The sequence below is a fragment of the Pteropus medius genome, unplaced genomic scaffold (assembly GCF_902729225.1).
Source record: "Pteropus medius unplaced genomic scaffold, Ma_sr-lr_union100, whole genome shotgun sequence".
In the NCBI taxonomy this organism is placed as follows: Eukaryota; Metazoa; Chordata; class Mammalia; order Chiroptera; family Pteropodidae; genus Pteropus; species Pteropus medius.
In genome coordinates this window covers 561,855-580,303 of record NW_024352000.1, presented here as the reverse complement: position 1 = coordinate 580,303, position 18,449 = coordinate 561,855, and the positions used below count along the sequence as shown (strand labels likewise).

The 18,449-nt window shown below is 57.4% G+C and overlaps 2 protein-coding genes and 1 long non-coding RNA gene across 17 annotated transcripts; 1 reads left to right on the top strand and 2 right to left on the bottom strand.

Moving 5' to 3' along the window:
* Positions 1–2: 2 nt before the first annotated feature.
* Positions 3–7,133, bottom strand: CDK10 (cyclin dependent kinase 10). 8 transcript variants are annotated; one of them, XM_039846553.1, is made up of 13 exons: positions 6,976–7,133; positions 5,006–5,078; positions 4,365–4,436; positions 3,657–3,759; positions 3,476–3,557; positions 3,313–3,380; positions 2,643–2,695; positions 2,404–2,473; positions 1,723–1,782; positions 1,277–1,400; positions 1,054–1,193; positions 750–802; positions 3–500 (listed from the first exon to the last, which is right to left on the bottom strand). In XM_039846553.1, exons 1-13 carry the CDS (start codon positions 7,060–7,062, stop codon positions 403–405), a joined length of 1,083 nt encoding a protein of 360 aa, XP_039702487.1. In that variant the 5' UTR covers positions 7,063–7,133; the 3' UTR covers positions 3–402. The 8 variants fall into 8 exon arrangements, 7 of the variants coding, with proteins under 7 accessions (XP_039702487.1, XP_039702488.1, XP_039702490.1 ...); XM_039846554.1 differs by having other exon boundaries at positions 1,072–1,193; XM_039846556.1 differs by having other exon boundaries at positions 5,006–5,177; positions 6,976–7,106.
* Positions 7,134–7,143: 10 nt separating this feature from the next.
* LOC120589149 (uncharacterized) lies at positions 7,144–16,353 on the top strand. 8 transcript variants are annotated; one of them, XR_005649404.1, is made up of 6 exons: positions 7,144–7,551; positions 8,388–10,830; positions 11,014–11,081; positions 11,199–11,247; positions 11,669–11,902; positions 12,484–12,925. It is a non-coding gene; the product is annotated as an uncharacterized LOC120589149 (long non-coding RNA). The 8 variants fall into 8 exon arrangements; XR_005649405.1 differs by lacking the exon at positions 7,144–7,551 and having other exon boundaries at positions 8,394–8,525; positions 9,318–10,830; XR_005649401.1 differs by lacking the exon at positions 7,144–7,551 and adding an exon at positions 15,888–16,353 and having other exon boundaries at positions 9,319–10,830; positions 12,484–12,760.
* SPATA33 (spermatogenesis associated 33) lies at positions 8,349–18,441 on the bottom strand. Its single transcript, XM_039846562.1, has 3 exons — positions 18,299–18,441; positions 17,854–18,021; positions 8,349–9,323 (listed from the first exon to the last, which is right to left on the bottom strand). The coding sequence occupies exons 1-3, from the start codon at positions 18,333–18,335 to the stop codon at positions 9,118–9,120; spliced, it is 411 nt and encodes a 136-aa protein (XP_039702496.1). The 5' UTR covers positions 18,336–18,441; the 3' UTR covers positions 8,349–9,117.
* Between the last annotated feature and the right edge of the window lie 8 nt (positions 18,442–18,449).

Below are 18,449 nucleotides of genomic sequence, written 5' to 3'. Positions count from 1 at the left end.
CATGTGTCAAGAAAGCTTTTATCTCTGAGTTCCTATCAGCACGAACCATACCCCAGCCCAGCCAGGCTGGCTGTACCCTACACCGCTCCTCACCTTGGGTCCTGCCAGCCCTGCCGAGGGAGTCACCACAGGCTCTCCCTGCCCCAGAAAGACCTTGGTGGCCAACCAAGGACACGAATAGCCATGAGTGGTCTGCATATTTCAGCGAGTGTGGCACCGGACGGGACCTAGCATGGCTACCACAGCCTGGGACGGAGCAGCCTCAAGTATCCAGGCCCTTCCGAGTGTACCCAGCTGTCACCCCACACCCACACCCTGCTGTTCCAGGGCAGCGATGGGCAGAAATGGCAGGACGCAGCGTGGTCAGTCCCAGACAAGGGACGAGCCGGGTCCCGGAAGCCTTCAGGGCCTGCAGCGCTTGCTCTGGCTCTCGGACGTGGCCGGGGCAGCCCGCTTATTCCGATGGTGGGGGAAGGTGGGCATGAGCTCCGGCTCGCAGGCTGTGGGGAGGGGCTGTCAGCACTGGGGTGTCTGAACCCCTGGGGCCTCCCCCTGCTCCCCTCCCGTGACCCTCAGAGGGTGTGTATGGTCAGCACCCAGCCCCGGCCTGCCCAGGGCCCACGGCCCACCCGACGGCCCTGCACTGGGAGCCATGACAAGCCTCGGGCTCAGGGCTCCGTGAGGCTCCGTCCTGACCCCCACCCTGGCCAGCAGCCCCGCCGAGCTGTGCTGAGGGGCCGGGCACTCACGCAGGGGTTTCTCCTTGAAGTAGGAGCTCTCCAGGCAGTCCCCGGCCGTTGCCCTGGAACAGAGGGCCCCCCACGCCGTCAACATGGCCCCCGGCCTCCCTGAGGCTTGGAGCCCCTGCTCCCAATTCCCCAAAGACAGAAGGGATCTGGGGCCCAGGGACCAGCAGGAGCCTCAGAACAGGCTGCATGACCTGGGTGGGCTGAGGCCATGTATCAGGTGGGCCGTTCTGATGGCAGCATGGCCTGTTCTGAGACACCCGCGATGGGTCCCGGCGGCAGGCGCCCCCAGAGGACAGGCCAGCACCTTTTCTTCGGGTCATACATGAAGAGCAGGTGCAGCAGGCGCAGGCCGGCCTCCGACAGCCACGGGAAGCGGTGCTTCAGGTTGTTGTACGGCTGCTTCCTCAGGCTGTACTGGCCAACAAGCGGCAGCTGGGAGAAGCCCTGCGGGGTGGGGCGGGGCGAGAGCTGAAGCCGCAGCCGCAGGAGGGCAGGGCGCCGGTGGCCGGGCGCGGGTGGGCACGTACCGGCCAGATGTTCTCGCTGGGCGTCCCCAGCAGCTGCACGATCAGGTCCACCTGGTGGATCTCCGAAGTGCCGGGGAGGAGGGGCTTGTGGGCCAGCAGCTCAGCCAGGACGCAGCCCATGGCCCTGTGGGTGAGCAGGCTCTCACCTTCTGCACTGCGGGACGGGACCCGCAGAGAGCGCACGGGCTCCCATGGGCTAGGGTCAGAGGTCACAGCGGACTGGCCATGGGACTGGGTCCCAGCCTGTCTGGGTGACCATGAGGGCAGGGCCTGCCTTCTGTGGACCTCAGCGCCAGGAGTCCGTGAACGGGATCCCAGGCTTAGGCCCACCTCCTGGGAGCTGGGAGCGGTCAAAGACCCCAGCCCCACTCCCGTCCCTACCTGCTCCCACTTGACCTGCCCTCCCCTGACCTTCCCGAGGCCTGACAGCGGCCCCCACTCCTCACCACATGTCGATGCTGGTGGTCTGCGTGGCAGTGCCCAGCAGCAGTTCTGGGGCTCGGTACCTGCCAACGGAAGCACACCACCTTGTGTCCGGCAGTTCCTCTGCTCTGGCTGGAGCCCACAGGGCACGCACGGGGGACCTGCGCCAGCCTGGGAGACGGGGCTGCTAATACCGACGCGACCGCCGCTTCCTGTAAAGCTCTCACAACATGGTACGCGGTGACAGCTGCTGTCGCTGAGTGGCTCTGGTGTTATGCAGTGTCCCAGGTGTGGCAGACACCACCAAATCCTCAGTGCTAACCGAGTGCCAGTGGTTCCAGAGATGGTGCTGAGTGTCTTGTGGCAGACAGCCTCTGACTCCAACGTCCTGCCCTGACCCACGCCCCTGCTCTGCCTTTTGCAAACGCAGCGAGAAGTCACTCCAGAAAGCTCTGTGAAGCGCCGTGCCAGTCAGTCGAGAGTGACCGAGGCGGCTCAGAGCCAGGCTGGGCTCTGGTGGCTTGGGCAGGGCAGCGACCCAACTGGATGAAGCAGGTCCTCTGTGCCACCAGCCTTGCTGTGGCCCTTCCCCTGTGACAGCCCTGCTCTGCTGGAGCCCTTCCCCACCCGCAAGGTCCTCTGCAGCTTCAGCATGACATCCCGAACTTCCCTCCACTATGCTCTCTCAGTCCCCAAGGACTCACCACAGAGTGACTACCTTGGGAGTCATTGGCTTCACTGGGATGCCATAGGCCCGGGCCAGGCCGAAATCCGCTGTGACAGAGAGACAAAGGGAGAGTGTCACCAGCAAGGGCTAACAAGTCACCGTATGGGGACAACAGCTCTTAGCCTGCAGGGTGTTTATACAGACAGACCTGCCCCCCAGCCCCACAAGGTGACACGCACAGAGACACCGACCTCAGAGCCAGCACCCCACACCCACCTGTCTTTACACAGCCCTTGTCGGTCATGAGCAAGTTGGAGACCTTCAGGTCCCTGTGAAAGAGACATGAGTGGTTCCAAAGAGTGAGCTCCCTGGGGTAGTCAGGTTGTCACCATCACAATGACACTCAGAACACTTCCCCACACAGCGGCTCCTGTTGGAATCTCTAAAAACGAGAGCGGGCAGTACGAGGCGCTGGGCAGCTGGGAGCAGTGCCAGCGGCGAGTCTGAGGACGAGGCAGAGCCGGGTTCCCAGCCAGCTCTGCCTGCCAGCCTCGCCCACGCTCCCCACCCAGGGCTGTGCAGGCCACTCAGGGCAGTCCAGCTCTCAGCCTGGAGGATCCTCCACTCCACCCCCTGATCCCCAGTCTTGGCCTCTCCTGGCACATGTCGCAGACTCCAGGAAGGCCCTCCACTGCGGGACTTCTCAGAGCCTTGACTACATTCAGCATCAGCTCCGACGAGAAGGCAGGCACTGTTTGGTGCTGGATTCCCCAAGGAGCAGTGAGAGCCCCCCACACCGAGGCTGTGTCGCTCCTGTTCCTGCTCCTCTAGTGGGGACTGGGCAGTGACGCGCTGGAAGCCAGTTAGTCCTGGCGGTCACCCTTCTCCCATGCCATGGCCCAGTGTAAATGTCCCGAGGCCCCGCCCCATCCAGAGCCCGGCCCACCTGTGGATGATGAAGTTCTGGTGTAGGTACTGGAGACCCCGGAGCACCTGCAGCACAATGCACTTGACCTACACAGAGGGTGGGGCACTCAGGGCGAGTCCGGTTTGGTGCAAAAGTGCTAAATGAGGGCCCATGAAGCTCCGCGCCCCCCCCGCCCCCGCACCTGGGCCTCTGAGAAGGGCGTCGGCATGTTCTCCAGAAGGCTGGCCAGGTCTTGCTCACAGTAACCCATCACCAGGAATATGCTAGAAGAATAACGGGGAGGACACATGCCACACCACACCTCCCCGCACCCAGCAGTGAGCTCAGCAGGGCCAAGTGTGCAGGGCCAGCAGACTGCTCACCTCTCCAGGTGGTTCCCCACGACCACCTCCTTCAGCTCCACGATATTGGGGTGGCGAAGGCGCAGGAGCAGCGTGATCTCTCGAAGGCTGCTGATGGGGACTCCTGCAACCAGACATGGCCTCAGCAAGCCTCCCTGCAGACGGGACCACTGACAGCTCAGTGATCCTCACCCCGGAACACATGGACCCCTGTAGCCAGCCACCTGCGGCGAGCCTCCCACCTGCCCACGTCAGGCCTCAGCAACGCCCAACCCTATGATGGTCCGGGCTCTGCCCGCAACCTCCGGAGAACTGAGGCCGTCCCAACAGGCACCTTTAACCCCCTTCCGTCGCCACATGCCAGGCTGCAGCTCTGCAGGGACCACTGTGCTCAGCGGGCCAGCCGTGAGCACGCAGAGCTCTGTGCGCGCAGGCCGCCAGGGAGGTGTGGGGTGGTGAGCAGGGGCGGCATGGGGCACACAGAGGCCACTGGCCAGGACTCGAGTGGGGAAGGCCCGTGGCGGGGGTGAGCTGAGACAGAAGGTGGGGCAGCCGCCACACGCAGGAACTGCACGGGGCTCGGGGAGCCGAAGCCCAGAGCGCGTGGAGCGCCACGCGGACGTTCTCGGAGCCGGCGTGCTCCCGGTACCGAGGGGCCCGTCCCACGGGAGCCCTGTCGGCCGCACCCTCCCACGGGCTCGCGGGGCCCAGCGCCCCTGCCCCGCTCACCGTCCTTCTCCTTGTCCATGCGCACTTTCTTCAGCGCCACGATCTCGTCCGTCTGGGTGTCCCGGGCCCGGTCTGCAGGGGGAACCTCTGTGACGGACTCGGAGCCGGCACGCGGCCTCATGCCGCGCCCCAGCCTCTTCCTAAAATCGGGGGGTTCCCTCCCTCTTTCTTGGCAACTGCACAGTGGTGACGCTTGGGCCCCCTAGACACATGCCCCCGTGGAGTGCTCCTCTGGGCTGGGTACCGGGAGCCCGGCTGAACAAGCTCCCTGTGAGTCTCTCTTAGAGTCGGGATGCGGATCGCTGCTGTGTGCTGTCACCACGTTCTAACGGCATATGAGGTACTTTGTGTAGGAAAAAGGACCCTTGTTTTGTGCAAAGATGGCTCCCCAAAGCATTGAGCTGACTTGTGCAGATTCCGAACACTTAGCAGCGGGAGCGCAGACGCTGCACCTGACTGCTGTGACAGCTGCGGCCACTCAAGGCTACACGTCAGCCATCTGATGCTCCGTTGTTCAGACAGGTAATCACGGGTACGGGCTTTTGCCCGGCTGTGGAGCGGCGGTGCTGACCTCCCTCCAGCCCTGGCACAGCTACGACGGGACTCTGCCGAGCCCCCGGCCTCCCACGTGGGCCACTCACACACAATGCCATAGGTGCCTTCCCCGATGCGGTTCAGCTTCTCAAACTCCTTCACACTTCGGCACCGGCCCAGCTGAAAGAGAGGCGTGGGGGCGGAGCGGGGATGTGGCAGCTAACAAAACTCAGGATGAACACCTCGCACTTCATTTGTACTGAGGAGCCCACTCGCGCCCTGCTTACCAAACAGAAAAGTTACCACACGCCTGGGCTTTTCAGAGGAGAAAATGGAGACGATGAAACTGGGTCAGCCACTTTGAAGGTATTATCAAAGGTAGCCTAGCTGACTCCCTTCCAACCCCATGGCCCAGATGTACGCTGTCTAAAAAAGTAACCATACGCCAAGTATGGTTAAAATTAGTTCAAAAGTAAAAAGCTCATTTCGTCAGCTGCACTAGCCGTGTGTGGAGTGATCAAGGGTTCCACGTGCTCGGAACGGTTCCGTCATCACTAATGGACTACCGAACAGCACTTGTCTAAATTATACTCTGCAGATGGAAAAACTTGAAGATCTTCATCCGGTGTCCACCAAACGCAGTGGAAATGTTTCTATGGCAGAGACCAACTGTCCCCAACATTTGGACATTACTTCAAGTTACGAAACACTGCCCAGTGGTGTGTAGCCACGTGGTTGGGACCCTATTTCCTAGCCTTCCCTGCAGCTGGGTATGACCATGAGACTAAAGTCTGGCCAATGGAATGTGAGTGGAAGAGACAAGCGTGACTTCCTGATCAAAGGGAGCTGGTTCCTACCCACCTGAGGCCGGCTGAGACTTGGATGAGCAACAAGACACACAACTTGGGAGCCTGGCCCACCATGTGGAAAATGGCTGCCTCTCTCCGGGGTGTTAGGGGAGAGAGAATTAAAGTTCTGTACTTACGGCACTGTTTTAGTTCTCTGTCCGACACCCGAGGAACAGAGTCAGAATCACCTGGCCTTGGACGAAGCCCTTGTGATCTCGTCTCAACCTCTTTTCGCACCTAATCCCCCTTCTCACATCCTCTGTGATTCTGCTCCTGCTGCTCCCTCTCTACAGCCGGCGTGCCATGCCTCATTATTTCTGCGTGCCCGAATCCTAGTCGCGCTTCCTGGCGCAGCAGAAATGCCACCCCTTCCACAATTTCTTCCTGGCCCCAGGGGTGAAAACAATTCTTTCTCCGAAATGCTGGTAGCTCTGTCCTGCAGCACCTATACTGGGCACTCTACACTTAACTAATAAGAGTTAAGGGGAGTACATCTTAACTCCCCTCCGAGAGCACGGTTCCCAGCACGCGCTGCACTGCGCTGCAAAAGGAGCAAGCACCTGCTGCCTGAGTGATGGACGATGGTCAGCGGGTGGCTCAAGGGTGGCTCCTGGCGTGCACTCAGCCAGTCAGTCAGTGATCCTTACTGGATACGTGACTTGCCTTTTCAGAGCAGCATCAAGTAGTTACCACATCGCTGCCACCAGGATGCAAAGCTGCCCCGCTGCCAGCGGTCTACCTTGGTAAAACCACTCAACGCTTCTAAGCTCCGCTTGCATCTTTGCAAACGGTACCTGCCACAATCACTGAGAGGCCTTAAAGGACAGGGGCGCAGGCAGAGGCCCGCACAGAGCAAGGCACAAACAGAAGCTGCCGGGTCTCAGGTGGGGCCCAGCCCGACCCATTTAAAGCCCAGCGGGAGACCCCGCCTCCAAGGCTTCCAGCGGGAAGCCGCCTTCGCACAACGTGCTCCCGGGTCAGCCTGCAAAGCCCGTCCCGGGCGCGACACTGTGAGATGCCCGTGTTGGAGCACGGGGCCCGCTCTTCCCGGGCCGGGCGGGCGGCGACCACGACCCCGGGCCCCGCACGCCTGGGGCCACCGCGGGGGCGCTACGGATCCTGGGACTGTCGTTCCCGCCCGCTCCCGCCGGAAACCTCGGCGCTCGGCGCGACACCGAAGGCCCCGGAGCGTTGCGGGCCCCCCCGCCGAGCGACTCTCCGCATCGCACCCTGTGCTCTGGAGGCACCGTGAAGAAGCCTTCCTTACGGATACACTTCAAACGGATCTGCTCGGGCGCAGCCTCCGGCTCCCCCATGCCGAGCGCGGCGCCGCCTCCCGCGCGCGCAGGCGCAGATGGGCGTCCGCGGCGCAGGCGCGGCGTCTACTTCCGGGGCGTTGCCGCGGCGGCGACGGTTACCTGGGGAACCGCGGGCCGCCGCGGACCTGGGCCCCCGCGTGCGCTCCGGCTGCCGGTCTCCCGCCTGCTCTCGGGTTGAAGCGCGGCGCCCAGCGACGGCCGCGGCGGGAAGGGGCCGTCGGGTGCCGCCTCCCGGGGCTCCACGCTCGGGGCTGGGACGCTGTCCCTGCGGCCACGGGAGGGCGACCCGGAGCCGCGGCAGGACGCGGCTCGGGGCCGGGCCACGGGCGTGGCGGGCACGGGACGCGGCTGAGAGGCGAGCAGAGACATCCGGACCGGGCGCGGCGACGGACCTGCCGTGGCACCGCGGGGTCACCCACCGTGTGCTGGGGCCGTAGGGCTCTGCCCTCGCGGGCCTGGCATTCTAGCTGGAGGCAGGCAGACAAGGTCGGTGAAATAGATGACCGGAGAGTTAGGCGTGCTAAGCAGAAAAATGGGAGCTGTGAGCGGGAGGCGTGGGAGGGTCGCCGCTTTAAACAAGAGCGCCAGGACAGGCCTCCTGCGGAGGGGACTATGCTGTGAAGGCTCAGACAGATAGTGACGTGTGAAGGACGTCGGATAATTATGAAATTAATTGTAATGAGTCAAAATCATTTTTCATTTAAACTAATTCAGTTAATTCTAGCTTTAAAATGTTTTAATTTTAATTAGAGTTGACATTCAAAATTGTACAATATAGTGATTAGACATTTGTATACCTTACGAAGCCATCCACTGATTAGCAACCTCTGGCACCACACAGTTTTTACAATATTTTTGACCGTCTTCCCCACGCCCGTGGCTGTTTCGTAGCTGCCGATTTGTACTCTTAATCCCTTCACCGTTTTCACCGAGGCTCCCAACCCCGCTCTCATTTGGCAGCCATCAGTTCATTCCAGCCTTTTTGAATTCATTCATAAGCTAAGCTTATAGCTAATAATGAGATCAGAATTCGTGCCATGGTAAATATAGTTTTTAGATTATTCAAGATGCTGGGGTAGGGGTAGGAGGAGGGCAATTTCTAGGTCAAATAACAGCACTGTAATGGCTGCTAGAGATTTTATGGAGAAGGGTAGATGTGCTGACCCTATGGGGTCAGATTCACATTTGTATGGCTTGATCGTCTGTATAAATATTTAGTTGTGTCAATCAGAATGTATAAATAAATGTGGTGACTAAACACAAATCATGACGCTAATAACATGTTAGTAAACAATGTCAACAGATTTATTACCCTATCTCAGGTTAGACCGAAACTGATTGGAAGTCAGCTGTACTATTTAGTACTAAAGGAACGTAATCCTCACCGACTACGAGGGCAGGCGAAGCCTGCTGACCACCCTAGCGGCCAAGGAAGCGAACACACTGTCACCTGACTAAACGTGAGACCAGCCAGTGCAGGGCACTCTCTGCAGCCTGACCTGAGCACTGCTGATTGGGTGGGACAGCCATGGGGGTCTCCTGGATGGCCCTCACCACAGGAGCCCTCATTCACAGCCCGGGGCAGCTCTGACAAAGCCACGCCCAAAGTTCTAAGTACCTTGGCTGTTGCCCCCACCCCACGTGCTCCTTTTGGGTTACAGTCAGTCTAGGAGCTTTGGGGCCTCCACGGCAACTGTGTGCTTCCCTGCTCTGGAACGTGACACCTGAAAGGTTGGTGCTCAGAGCCCCACCTTTGTCCAGGTGTTGGGGCACATGTCCCTGGCTACGGCCTCCCCGTACTCACCGCACACTCTGGAAGTCAATGGAGATGTTCACTGCCCACCGAGAGAGAGATTGCATCAGTGCCAACGGGGCTATGCTAACTTATTCATTTCATGTCACTCAAGAGTCACTCTCAGCTTCGCCCAAGATGCCAGCAGCTCTGGGGTGAGGTGAGACCGAAGCGGTCAGTGAAGGGCGCCTGCAGCTTCCCACGGCCATTGCGGCCGAGACTCAGCACAGGAATGAGGACAGCCACTCAGGGGCGGTCGTTTATTCTTTGGTTTGTAAATTATAGGCGTCCACTGTACTGGGGTTCCTGTGTCGGGAGTAGGCGCCCCATTCAGCCACCTCCCGGATCGTCGTCTGCTCTTCGCTTCCGATGGTGTCGCCGATCAGGGTCTCGTTGGAGGCTGTAGTGATGGTGATCTGTGGGATGACGACCTTCTTGCTCGATTTTACCTTTATGTCAGGTTTCTCTAGAGGAAAGAAAACACCCATGAAGTTAGTGAGTCTGTGGGAAATCTCTTCCGTAAAGCAGGCGTCTGTGGTCGGCCCAGGAGTTCGATCCATGGTTCAGGAAAAAGAAACGGGCCTGGCTGAAAGCAGTCCAACCGTTGGTGGGCAGCCACACCTCCAGTTAGACGTCTCCTTCCAGACAGCGAGCAGGAGAGCCACGGGGCCCAGGTAACAGATGAGGGACGGGGGACAGGGAGAGGCTGCGAAGGCAGGGCCTGCCTGCCCCACAGCTGAAGGTTCAGGGGCACAATTTGCAATGGGTTCAAGGTCAGAGTCAAGCTCTCTGTACAGAACTTATCTGTCAGAATGCTGCAGAGATAGGCTTTCCATTTTAATTTTTCAATTAGAGTTGACATTCAGTATTGTTTTATGTTTCAGGGGTACAGCCTAGTGGTTAGACATTTTTATAACTTACAGAGTGGTCCCCCTAGTGGCCACCTGGCACCACAGTTATTACGGTGTCACCGGACTCATTCCGTGTTGCCCTTCACATCCCTGCGACTCCTGCAGAGATGGACGTTTTGGTGTTGGCCTCCACGTTGTCTTAAACTGGTTAAGGTCGCAAGGGATGCATCTAACTTGTGAAATGCTTAGTTTGTCAGATGTTACAAAAGACAAAAGCACAAGGTCCTGTCTGCTCCCCAGGGGTGAGTAGTTCAGGCCTCTGGTAAGCGTTGCCGACAGGACTGTCTGTGCACACGTTCACACGCATCGTCAGGCGCTCGGTCCCTAGCGGCTTACACTGCTCCTGCCGCTTTGCCCACTTAACACCTCGTGGACCCAGCCACACTGGGGAAAAGTTGTTGCCCTTCTGTGCCAGACGGCGTGCCGAGTCCTGGGGCGTCGACAGTGAGTTAACGGCCCTCCGTGAGCTTCTGAAGTCTGTCCTCTGCTGGCCTGCGTTTCCCAGAGGCACAGGAAGGTGGTCACCTGCCCCAGGCTGGTGGCAGAGGGAGGTGCTGGGGTCTCGGCCAAAGGATCTGGAGTCCTGCCAACCTCCCACGCCACACCCACAGCCTCCCCTGTGTCACCCGCTGTGGAATGACGCCGGCCTGTGCTAGGCACGGGGACGCTCTCCTTTTTATTTTAATCATTAAGCCAAAAACTGTCATCGTATCGTGCATTGAATTTAAATTGGGGAGCTCATTTCTTCACATTGATTTATACAAGCTTTTTATATATTAGATTACTTAAAAGGTTATGGGCATTGAATTAAAAAGAACACATGTTGATTAGAAATTGCATATGGCAAGAGTCTCCTTGCAGACCGCCCAGGCGTGCAGCAGGGCTGGGGGCGCCCCATCCCTCCGTGGAGGCCGAGCCTTCGAGCGGAGCACTTGGCTTGGCTCTGTTGCAGGAAGCGACACCCGACGGAGGAATCTGGACGCTCAGACAACTTCCTTAGAGGAAGGAGAATTTATTGCCAGCCGAGAGCGTGGGGTGAACACCAAGCGCGAGCTCCCCTCGGTTCGATTTCTAACACTTCATAGACCTCTGCACTGTCCCTGCAGGGGGCGTGATTCCTTCGTCTGAGGTTCTGCTGCACCTCGGGACTCAGGATGGGGAGGGGGAGCTTCGGGGGGGTGCTGCGAGGGGGGAGGAATTTCCGGACCAGGGTCTTATCTATTTACAGATTGTCTTGCCTTGTAGAACCCGTGACCTTGGCGTTATCAACACCGTTACAGGATTCTCGAACAGAGAGACGGGACTCCTAGGCCGTAAGCGGGGAGCAGCACTTACTGACACCGGCACCGGCTAGCGGGTCCCTCTCCAAAGGCTGAGCCCCGGCTGTAGCGTAACAGGCAGCTTTACACGGGCTTGTTCTTCCCGCACAGCTGCAGAGGCAAGAGCATGAGCTGGTCGGCGAGCTGCGAATCGGCAGATGTGAGCGAGCAGCAGAGTCCTGGGCGGGGAGGGCGGTCAGGAAAGGCCTTGAACCGGCGGGGCCGGTCCTTTCTGCAGGCCTTTCCTTTGCGTTTTTCGGATGCCTCCTCCTCTCTGAGCTCAGCCGCACGGCCGTGCGCGGGGCACCTGCGCGCAGGGGCAGCCCCGCGTCCCCTGCAGGCGGCGTGCTCCGAGCCCGAGCTCGCGGCTGGGGTTGTGCTTTCACAACGAGCTCTGAGGAGCGTCGGTTCGGCCATCTCCAGTCTCGCCCTTTTCAAACAGTGCTGCCGTGAGCATCTCGCGTTCCTGTCCCTACGCCCTGGTGAGCGGTTATCGCTGGGGAAGCTACTAGCAGGAAAATTTTGGTAAATGTTGTCGATTGTTGTCCACAAAGATTATATCGATTCGCATTTCTATTGAGGGGCTGTAACAGGACGGGTCTCCACTCCCTCCCCTGACCTCTGCCTCCATGGTCACCATCGCCTTCCCTGAGACCTCGCCCGGCCCGCGCCCCGCCCCAGGAGGCCAGCGCCTTCGCTCCCGCGGGAGCCAGTGGTGCCGACTTTCAGGGCGCACATCCCGGTCGTTCCGTGTTCTCTGCTCTGAGCTGCTCTCCGGTGAGCGCGTTGTACGTGTCCGGTGGCGCGTGCTGCAGGTAGTCCCCGGCTTTCTCCTGCCCTTGGTGGCTCTTGCAGAGGGTCAGAGGCATCCGTCTTTTCCGTGTGGCTTTGAGTTTTTCAGACTGAAAGAAGGCATCGTGGACCCCAAACCCATGAAGATGTTCACCCAATAGTACTTCTATGGTCTTGTTTTCTGTTTAACTTTCTGACTCACACTGAATTTTCAGAGTCAGGATTGAGGCAAAAATATCAAGCTTCTTGTATTCTCAACTGTCTGGTCTGTAGGCCTAGCACCACCTGGTGACTGTCCCGGCTCCCCATCCAACACGGTACCTACCCAGAGCCCCACGGGAACGGGACACGGCCCGCCCCGTCCTCTCTGCGTCAGGCACTTCCTCGCCAGAGGGCTCAGTCCTTGTCACACCTGTGCTTTCCCGGACGTTTTCTGCTACTCCTACATTTTTGTTCTAGGGGAGCTGTAGAAGGATTTGGTTGTGTCCCCCAAACACCTGGGGTGTTCTCATTGGGGTTCTGTTGATTTCGTAAGTTAAGGTAGAGTTACCGTCTCACATGCAGGCTTCCCAGTCCAAAACAAGGCTGCTTTTATCTTCTTCAGAATTTTAAAGCTTCTCCGTTTATGAACATGAGTCCTTTTTGGGTCCCTGACACGTCGCCCTGCCCTTGTCCCATCTCCGTGTAACAGCGACCACACGTTTAGTGGCCAATGCGGAGCAGCACGTTTGTGATCTCAGGTCCTGCAGGTCGAGTCCAGGCTGACACCAGCTGTCCGCCGGGCCCTGCCGTCCTCCCGGCCGCCCGGGTTGTGGGGAAGAGCGCGTCTTTGTGGGTCCAGGGCTATCTGCAGGGGCGCTTGCAGCTCCTCTCGCAACGTGGTAGGATTTGTTTTCAAAATTTTTTAAAAACTGCAATTGACATGGTGGCTTCTTCACAGCCACCTCACACTTCGCCTTTCCTGAAAGACCTCTCTGATCAGGTCAGGCTCACCCAGGATAATGTCCATTTCGATTACTCCAAAGCAGGGGATTACTAACGGGAGTGACGTGCATCCTGTTCACAGGTCCCGCCCACACTCACAGCAGAGGCGGGGGGGGGGGGGGGCAGTCTGAGAACCCGGCCTCCCTCGTTCCCACGGCGCCTCCAGGTGGGAGCCACGCCTCTACCTCGCTGGGTGCGAGTTCCCCCGTCTTGTGCCTGCGGTCTGGCCTCTCACTTGTGCTGCGAATATTCTCTGAGCTTCCCACTTGTTTTACATTTCTTTACAGAGGACTCGGGGAGAGATTGTACATTTTCGCGTAGTCAAATCCTTCACTGTTTCATGTCTTTGTTTTGAAGCGTAGGAAGGTGTCCCCCAGTGAGGAATCAGATTAAAACTTACATCTTACTTTTTCGTAGTCACTTTTTATTTTCATTCTCATCCATCTGGAATTTATCTGAGCATACCGGTTAGGTCTAACTTACGTGCTCCCTTAAAATGGTAAGCGATGTTCCTAGTGTCATTTATTGTGTAACCCTTCCTTTTCCCACTTAACTTTTGGTGCCACTAATTTTATATACATGCGCCTACATATATCCACATGAGGGGCTCATTCTCATCTATATTTTCAATTCCATTGGCCTGCTATTCTTGTTCTGCAACTACATGAATTTAATTAATTTTTGATACACTTTTAAACTTTTATTTTGAAATGATAAATTCACAGAAAGTTGCAAAGGAGCACAGAGGGGTCGCGTGGACCCCGCCTGGTCTCCCCCGGTGGTGGCACCTTATAACTCCAGCACGAGGCTGATGCCAGGCGCCGGCCCTGGCACAGTGTGTGTGCTGTGCCATCCTATCACCTGTGACCGTCACCAAGGTCGAGACACAGCTGTCCATCACCGCAAAGACCTGCCGCATGGCGCCACTGTACAGTCACCCCCTCCCCCCGCCTCCCCTGCCCCTCATCCCTAACCCCTGGCAACTCCTGGTCTGTTCTCCACCTCAGTGATTTTGTCATGTGGAGAATGTTATGTAGCAGGAATCAATAAAGCATGTGACCTTTTGAAATTGGTCTTTTTCACTCAGCCTATTTTTAATAGCTGATAAATGTTCCTTAAATTTCTCTTTTCAAAACTTTCCTGCAATTAAGCATACTCTGCCTTAAAACAGTAACTCATGGGAGTATTCAGACACACAGCGAGTATAACGAGTACCATATGTGCGTCATCCAATGTTTCCAATATTGGATCAATCAATATGTTATTTTGTTTTGCCTATCACTTGTTTTTCTTCAAGCAAATTTGAGACATAATTTTAAACATAAATAACACAGTATATACCTGTCAGATAAGGATTTTTTTTAGCACAACCGCAATGGCATTGTCACATCCAGGAAAATTATTATTCATCCTTTACTGTCATCTAATACTCAACGTGATTCTCTCAAGAGTGACTTTGCTGGGTCCACACACTGCATTCGGTTTACAGTCTCTCAAGCCTTGTTATGAAAGTCCTCTCTGCTATGGACTGAATATCTGTCCCCCAACCCCCTATTCACATATCGAAGGCCTGACCTCCAGGTGTTCAGAGGCGGGGCCTCTGGGAGGTTAAGTTTAGATGCAGTCACCACAGTGCAGGCGCCGTGGTGGGATCAGCACCTTTTGAGAGGAGGGGAGACCACAGTCTTCTTTTCTTTGGCCACTTGAGGACACAGCAATTAAACGACCAGGGAGGGTCCTCGCAGGAGCCCAATCGGTGGCACCAGGTCGCGGGACTCCCAGCCTCCAGAATTATGAGATGTCTGTCTAAGCCCCCAAGCCGGGGTGTTTTGTTATAGCAGCTGGGACTAAGACGCCCTCCTTTTTTCTGTTACTCGTAGAAACATTGGGGTCATTTTTTTCAGAATTTCCAGCATTTTGGAATTGGCTGACTGCGGACTTGTGGCACGTGAGCCTGCATAATGCGCACGCTTGTGGCTTTCCTGTACATACAGAAGTGTACGTATAGGAATAGAGCAGTCTGTCCATCACACAGCTGCCAGGTAACTCGATGGCAGACAGCATCTTGGCTGCGGCACGCACCCTCGGTTCTCGTCCCCACCGCTGCGTGACGGCAACTGCGAACCTCCGCAGCCTGTGACCAGCATTGTTTTCTCAGAACTTTATGGGTTGGGAATTCAGGATGGGTTCGACTGGGCGGTGGTCACTGTTTTCCCAGGTGACTGCAGTAGGGTGTTGTCTGGGGCTACAGTCACCTGAGGCTCAGCTGGGCCGGACACTCAAGACACAGGTGCTGGCCACTCCAGGGCTGGTAACTCACAAGCCTGGGCCCCAGGCTGGAAGGGTGCAGAGGTCAGGACACAGCCACCAGGGGGCAGCTCAGGGTTCCAGTGAGCCAGGCAGGACGGCGCCACCTGTCAGGGCCCAGCGCCACATTCTTTTGGTTACAAGAGATGTCAAGCCACAGGTGCTGGCCACTCCACAGAGATTTAAGGAGAGGGGCAGAGACCATCCCCCCAGGTGGGAGGAGGGTCGAGGACACACCATCGAACACGTGGGACAGGAGCGTGCCCGTCCTTGGGAAACACGTCAGCCCCACGCACACTCCCCGCCTGCAGCGAACCTCAGGTACTTTCCGCACCCATCACATCCATTTCATCCGAAACAACTGGGGTGCAGCTCCACGGGACAAACGCCTGCGAAGATCTCGTGCCTCTTTCCAGGCAAACTTCACACAAGATAAAACGCAGTTAGGTGCCCGGCTGGGTGAGTGTTCACAACTGCACACACGTGTGTAACCACCCAGCACAGCGCCGACCCTGCCACCCCCACACAGATCCCGCAGGCCCAGTGCCGCGGTCACCCTCCGATCTCTGCTCCACGGCAGTAAGCTTACTTTCAACACTTGTACCGTGCACAGAATTCCTGGCTTGTTGGGTCTCTCCATGTCCCTAAAGCTTTTACAATATTAGGCTAATGAAAGAAACTTTGACTTCCCAAAGATCTAATTTGGAAATTCCTCAGCTTTAAAACACAGATGTGAAAGAGAAGACCCTCCCCCCGCACCGCCCAGTTCAGACGTCCTTCCTGGCAGACTGTCTTTCTTCACGGTGGATTCCTGGACGCCGTCCTCTGTGAGGCCGAGAGAGGCCAGACCCTCGCCGCATTCCCTGGAGTCTTTTCTGGGTTTGCTCAGTCTCTGTGCAGCATGTAACCCTGCCCCTGAGTTCGTCTTTCCTTTCTAACAGCTTTATTGCGTTATAATTTACGTGCCATAAAATGCACCTGTTTAGAGCATACAGTTCAATGACTTTTGATGAACTCTCAGAGTTGGGCAGCGGGTTTCAGGAACATTCCCATCACCCTCAAAGAACTCTTGTGCCTGTTTGCAGCCAATCCCCGTTCTCACCCTTAGCCCAGATTCCCTCTATATAAACTTGCCTTTTCTGGACATTTCATATAAATGGAATAATAATGCACGTGGTCTTTACTCCTGGCTTCTTTTATACAGTATCAAGCTTTGAAGTGTCCCTGGTGTAGCACGTGTCAGCGGCTTGTCCCTTGTTATTGCTGAGATGCTCCATCATATGGCAAAAACACATGCTCCACCTCCTTTCCTGAAACTCCATCCTCACCCTTGCTCTGATCTTGCCCCTCTGTAACGTCTTCTCTCCACCCTTCTAAAATGACAGTGTGACAGACACTGTTGGTGCCTTTGCAATGGGAAGTCCCCTGCCCGCACCTCCCCTGCTGGCAGAGGCTCAGCCCTGGGATTTGCAGACGAGCATCCTGGAGACGGCGAGCACGCACTACTGCCACTGCGGCTCAGGGACCAGACGCAGTCCTGTCGGCTGTGACATAACCTGGGGACCGTGGATACTGAGGGTGGCAAAGTGTAGACGCACACAGACCCTCTTAGACATCAAACACCTCAGTACAGCCACGTCTCCTTGGCATTTCTGTGACTTGCAGCCAAAAGCCTCCGCCAAAAGCTTCCGCCCTCCAGCGAGGGCCCCTAAGTTGGGACTGGAAATCCGGGCCCTGCCCCCACGCCCAACACGCTCGTTTCAGACTGCTTCCTGCCCCTCACGGCTCCACAGATGCCTCCACCTGCACCGCCCGTGCCCAGGTCCTCGCCCTGCCAGGCCCCTGCCTCCTGTCTTCCTTCCTCGTCTGACCCACCAACTATCAGCCTCGTGGTCACTGAACCCCACCCTTCTGGCTCCCCTGTTTCCCCCAAAGCTCAGCAGACAGCAGGTTCCACTGCTTTTCCCTCCTGGGTCCTTGCAATTCCTACTGCCACCGCCTCATTAGTTCCTGCTTAGTAACAGCAAAGGGCCTACGCGGTCCCCTCGCAGCCTGGACAGCTCTGGAGACAGGAAGATTTTTCCAAGGCGCAGAGCCCATCGCAGCTGCCTTACTGTAGTTAACAGTTGCATTTCCACGACCCACACAACATAACGAATAAAAGACTTTGTATTCTGGCTGCTTCTGTGGCCTCGCAAGCCGCTCCCAGGGGAAGGTCTGGCCACAGTGGGCCGTTACAAAGTGAATACATTTGTCAAACTGTGTCACCCCTTGTCCCCTGTGCCCAGGCAGAGAGCTCCTGCGTCCCTTCTCCCACGGCACTCCAGAACGGGGTGGCCTCCCAAGCTTCTGTTGCAGTCTTAGGATGTTAAAGGAAGGACGGTGGTGCCAAAACACGTCCCCGTCTGGGACAACGGCGGACACAGTTTATGCCTGTGCACCGCTAATCCCCTCTGGACTACTGGAGATGCACCTATCACTTGGCAACTTACCTAAACCTTTACTAACCTGATATTTCCCACCTGGAGTTCTGGGACGTCACCTTCTATGTGAAGGTCATGAAACCCGTCCATCGTAAGGTCGTGCCCCTTGCTCTCAGCACCCCTTTGCTTCAGCCCTGTTCACCCCGCCCCCAAGCTCCTTGAAGCTGCAACCTCCATTGCCCGCTCCGGGCGTGGCCTACCTTCGACTTCGAACGAAGGCCGCCGCTGCTGGGCTGCACCTCTCCTCCAAGAGAAGCCCTCCGCAGGCTTAGTGTCTGGAGGCCTCTCAGACTCTTGGGGATGCCTGTCCATCGACCTTTGCTTAGGCTTTGGGACTGGACAGGTGCACCCCTTCTTTTGCTCTTCACCTGGAACATATGGATAATCAATTAGACCTACAATTTATCGAATCTCGGGCACTGGATCCATCTTTCGTTTGCCTGCTTTGGTTCAGAATGAAATGACAGCTTGAAAGGCTTGGGTCACTCCATTTCCCTAAACACGGATATGTCCACGGACGGAAAAGTCCTGAGGCACTGTCATCGGAGAGGGCTCAGCGCAGGAGGCGTGTGCAGGGGCGGGGCGCCCGGCACCCCCAAGCCCCTCGCGGGCGCGCACCCCGCCGACGGCGCGGCGGCCCTTTACCTTTCCCGGGTCTGGGTTTGCTTCTGCAAAGCCCCATAGGTGGGCCCAGCCCCGCCGGCTCGGGCCGGGCACCTGCACCTCGGCGGGCGCGCAGCCCGACTGACTCACAGAGGCGGCCGCCCCGCGGGGCCCGCGCGGTCGCCACGGCAAC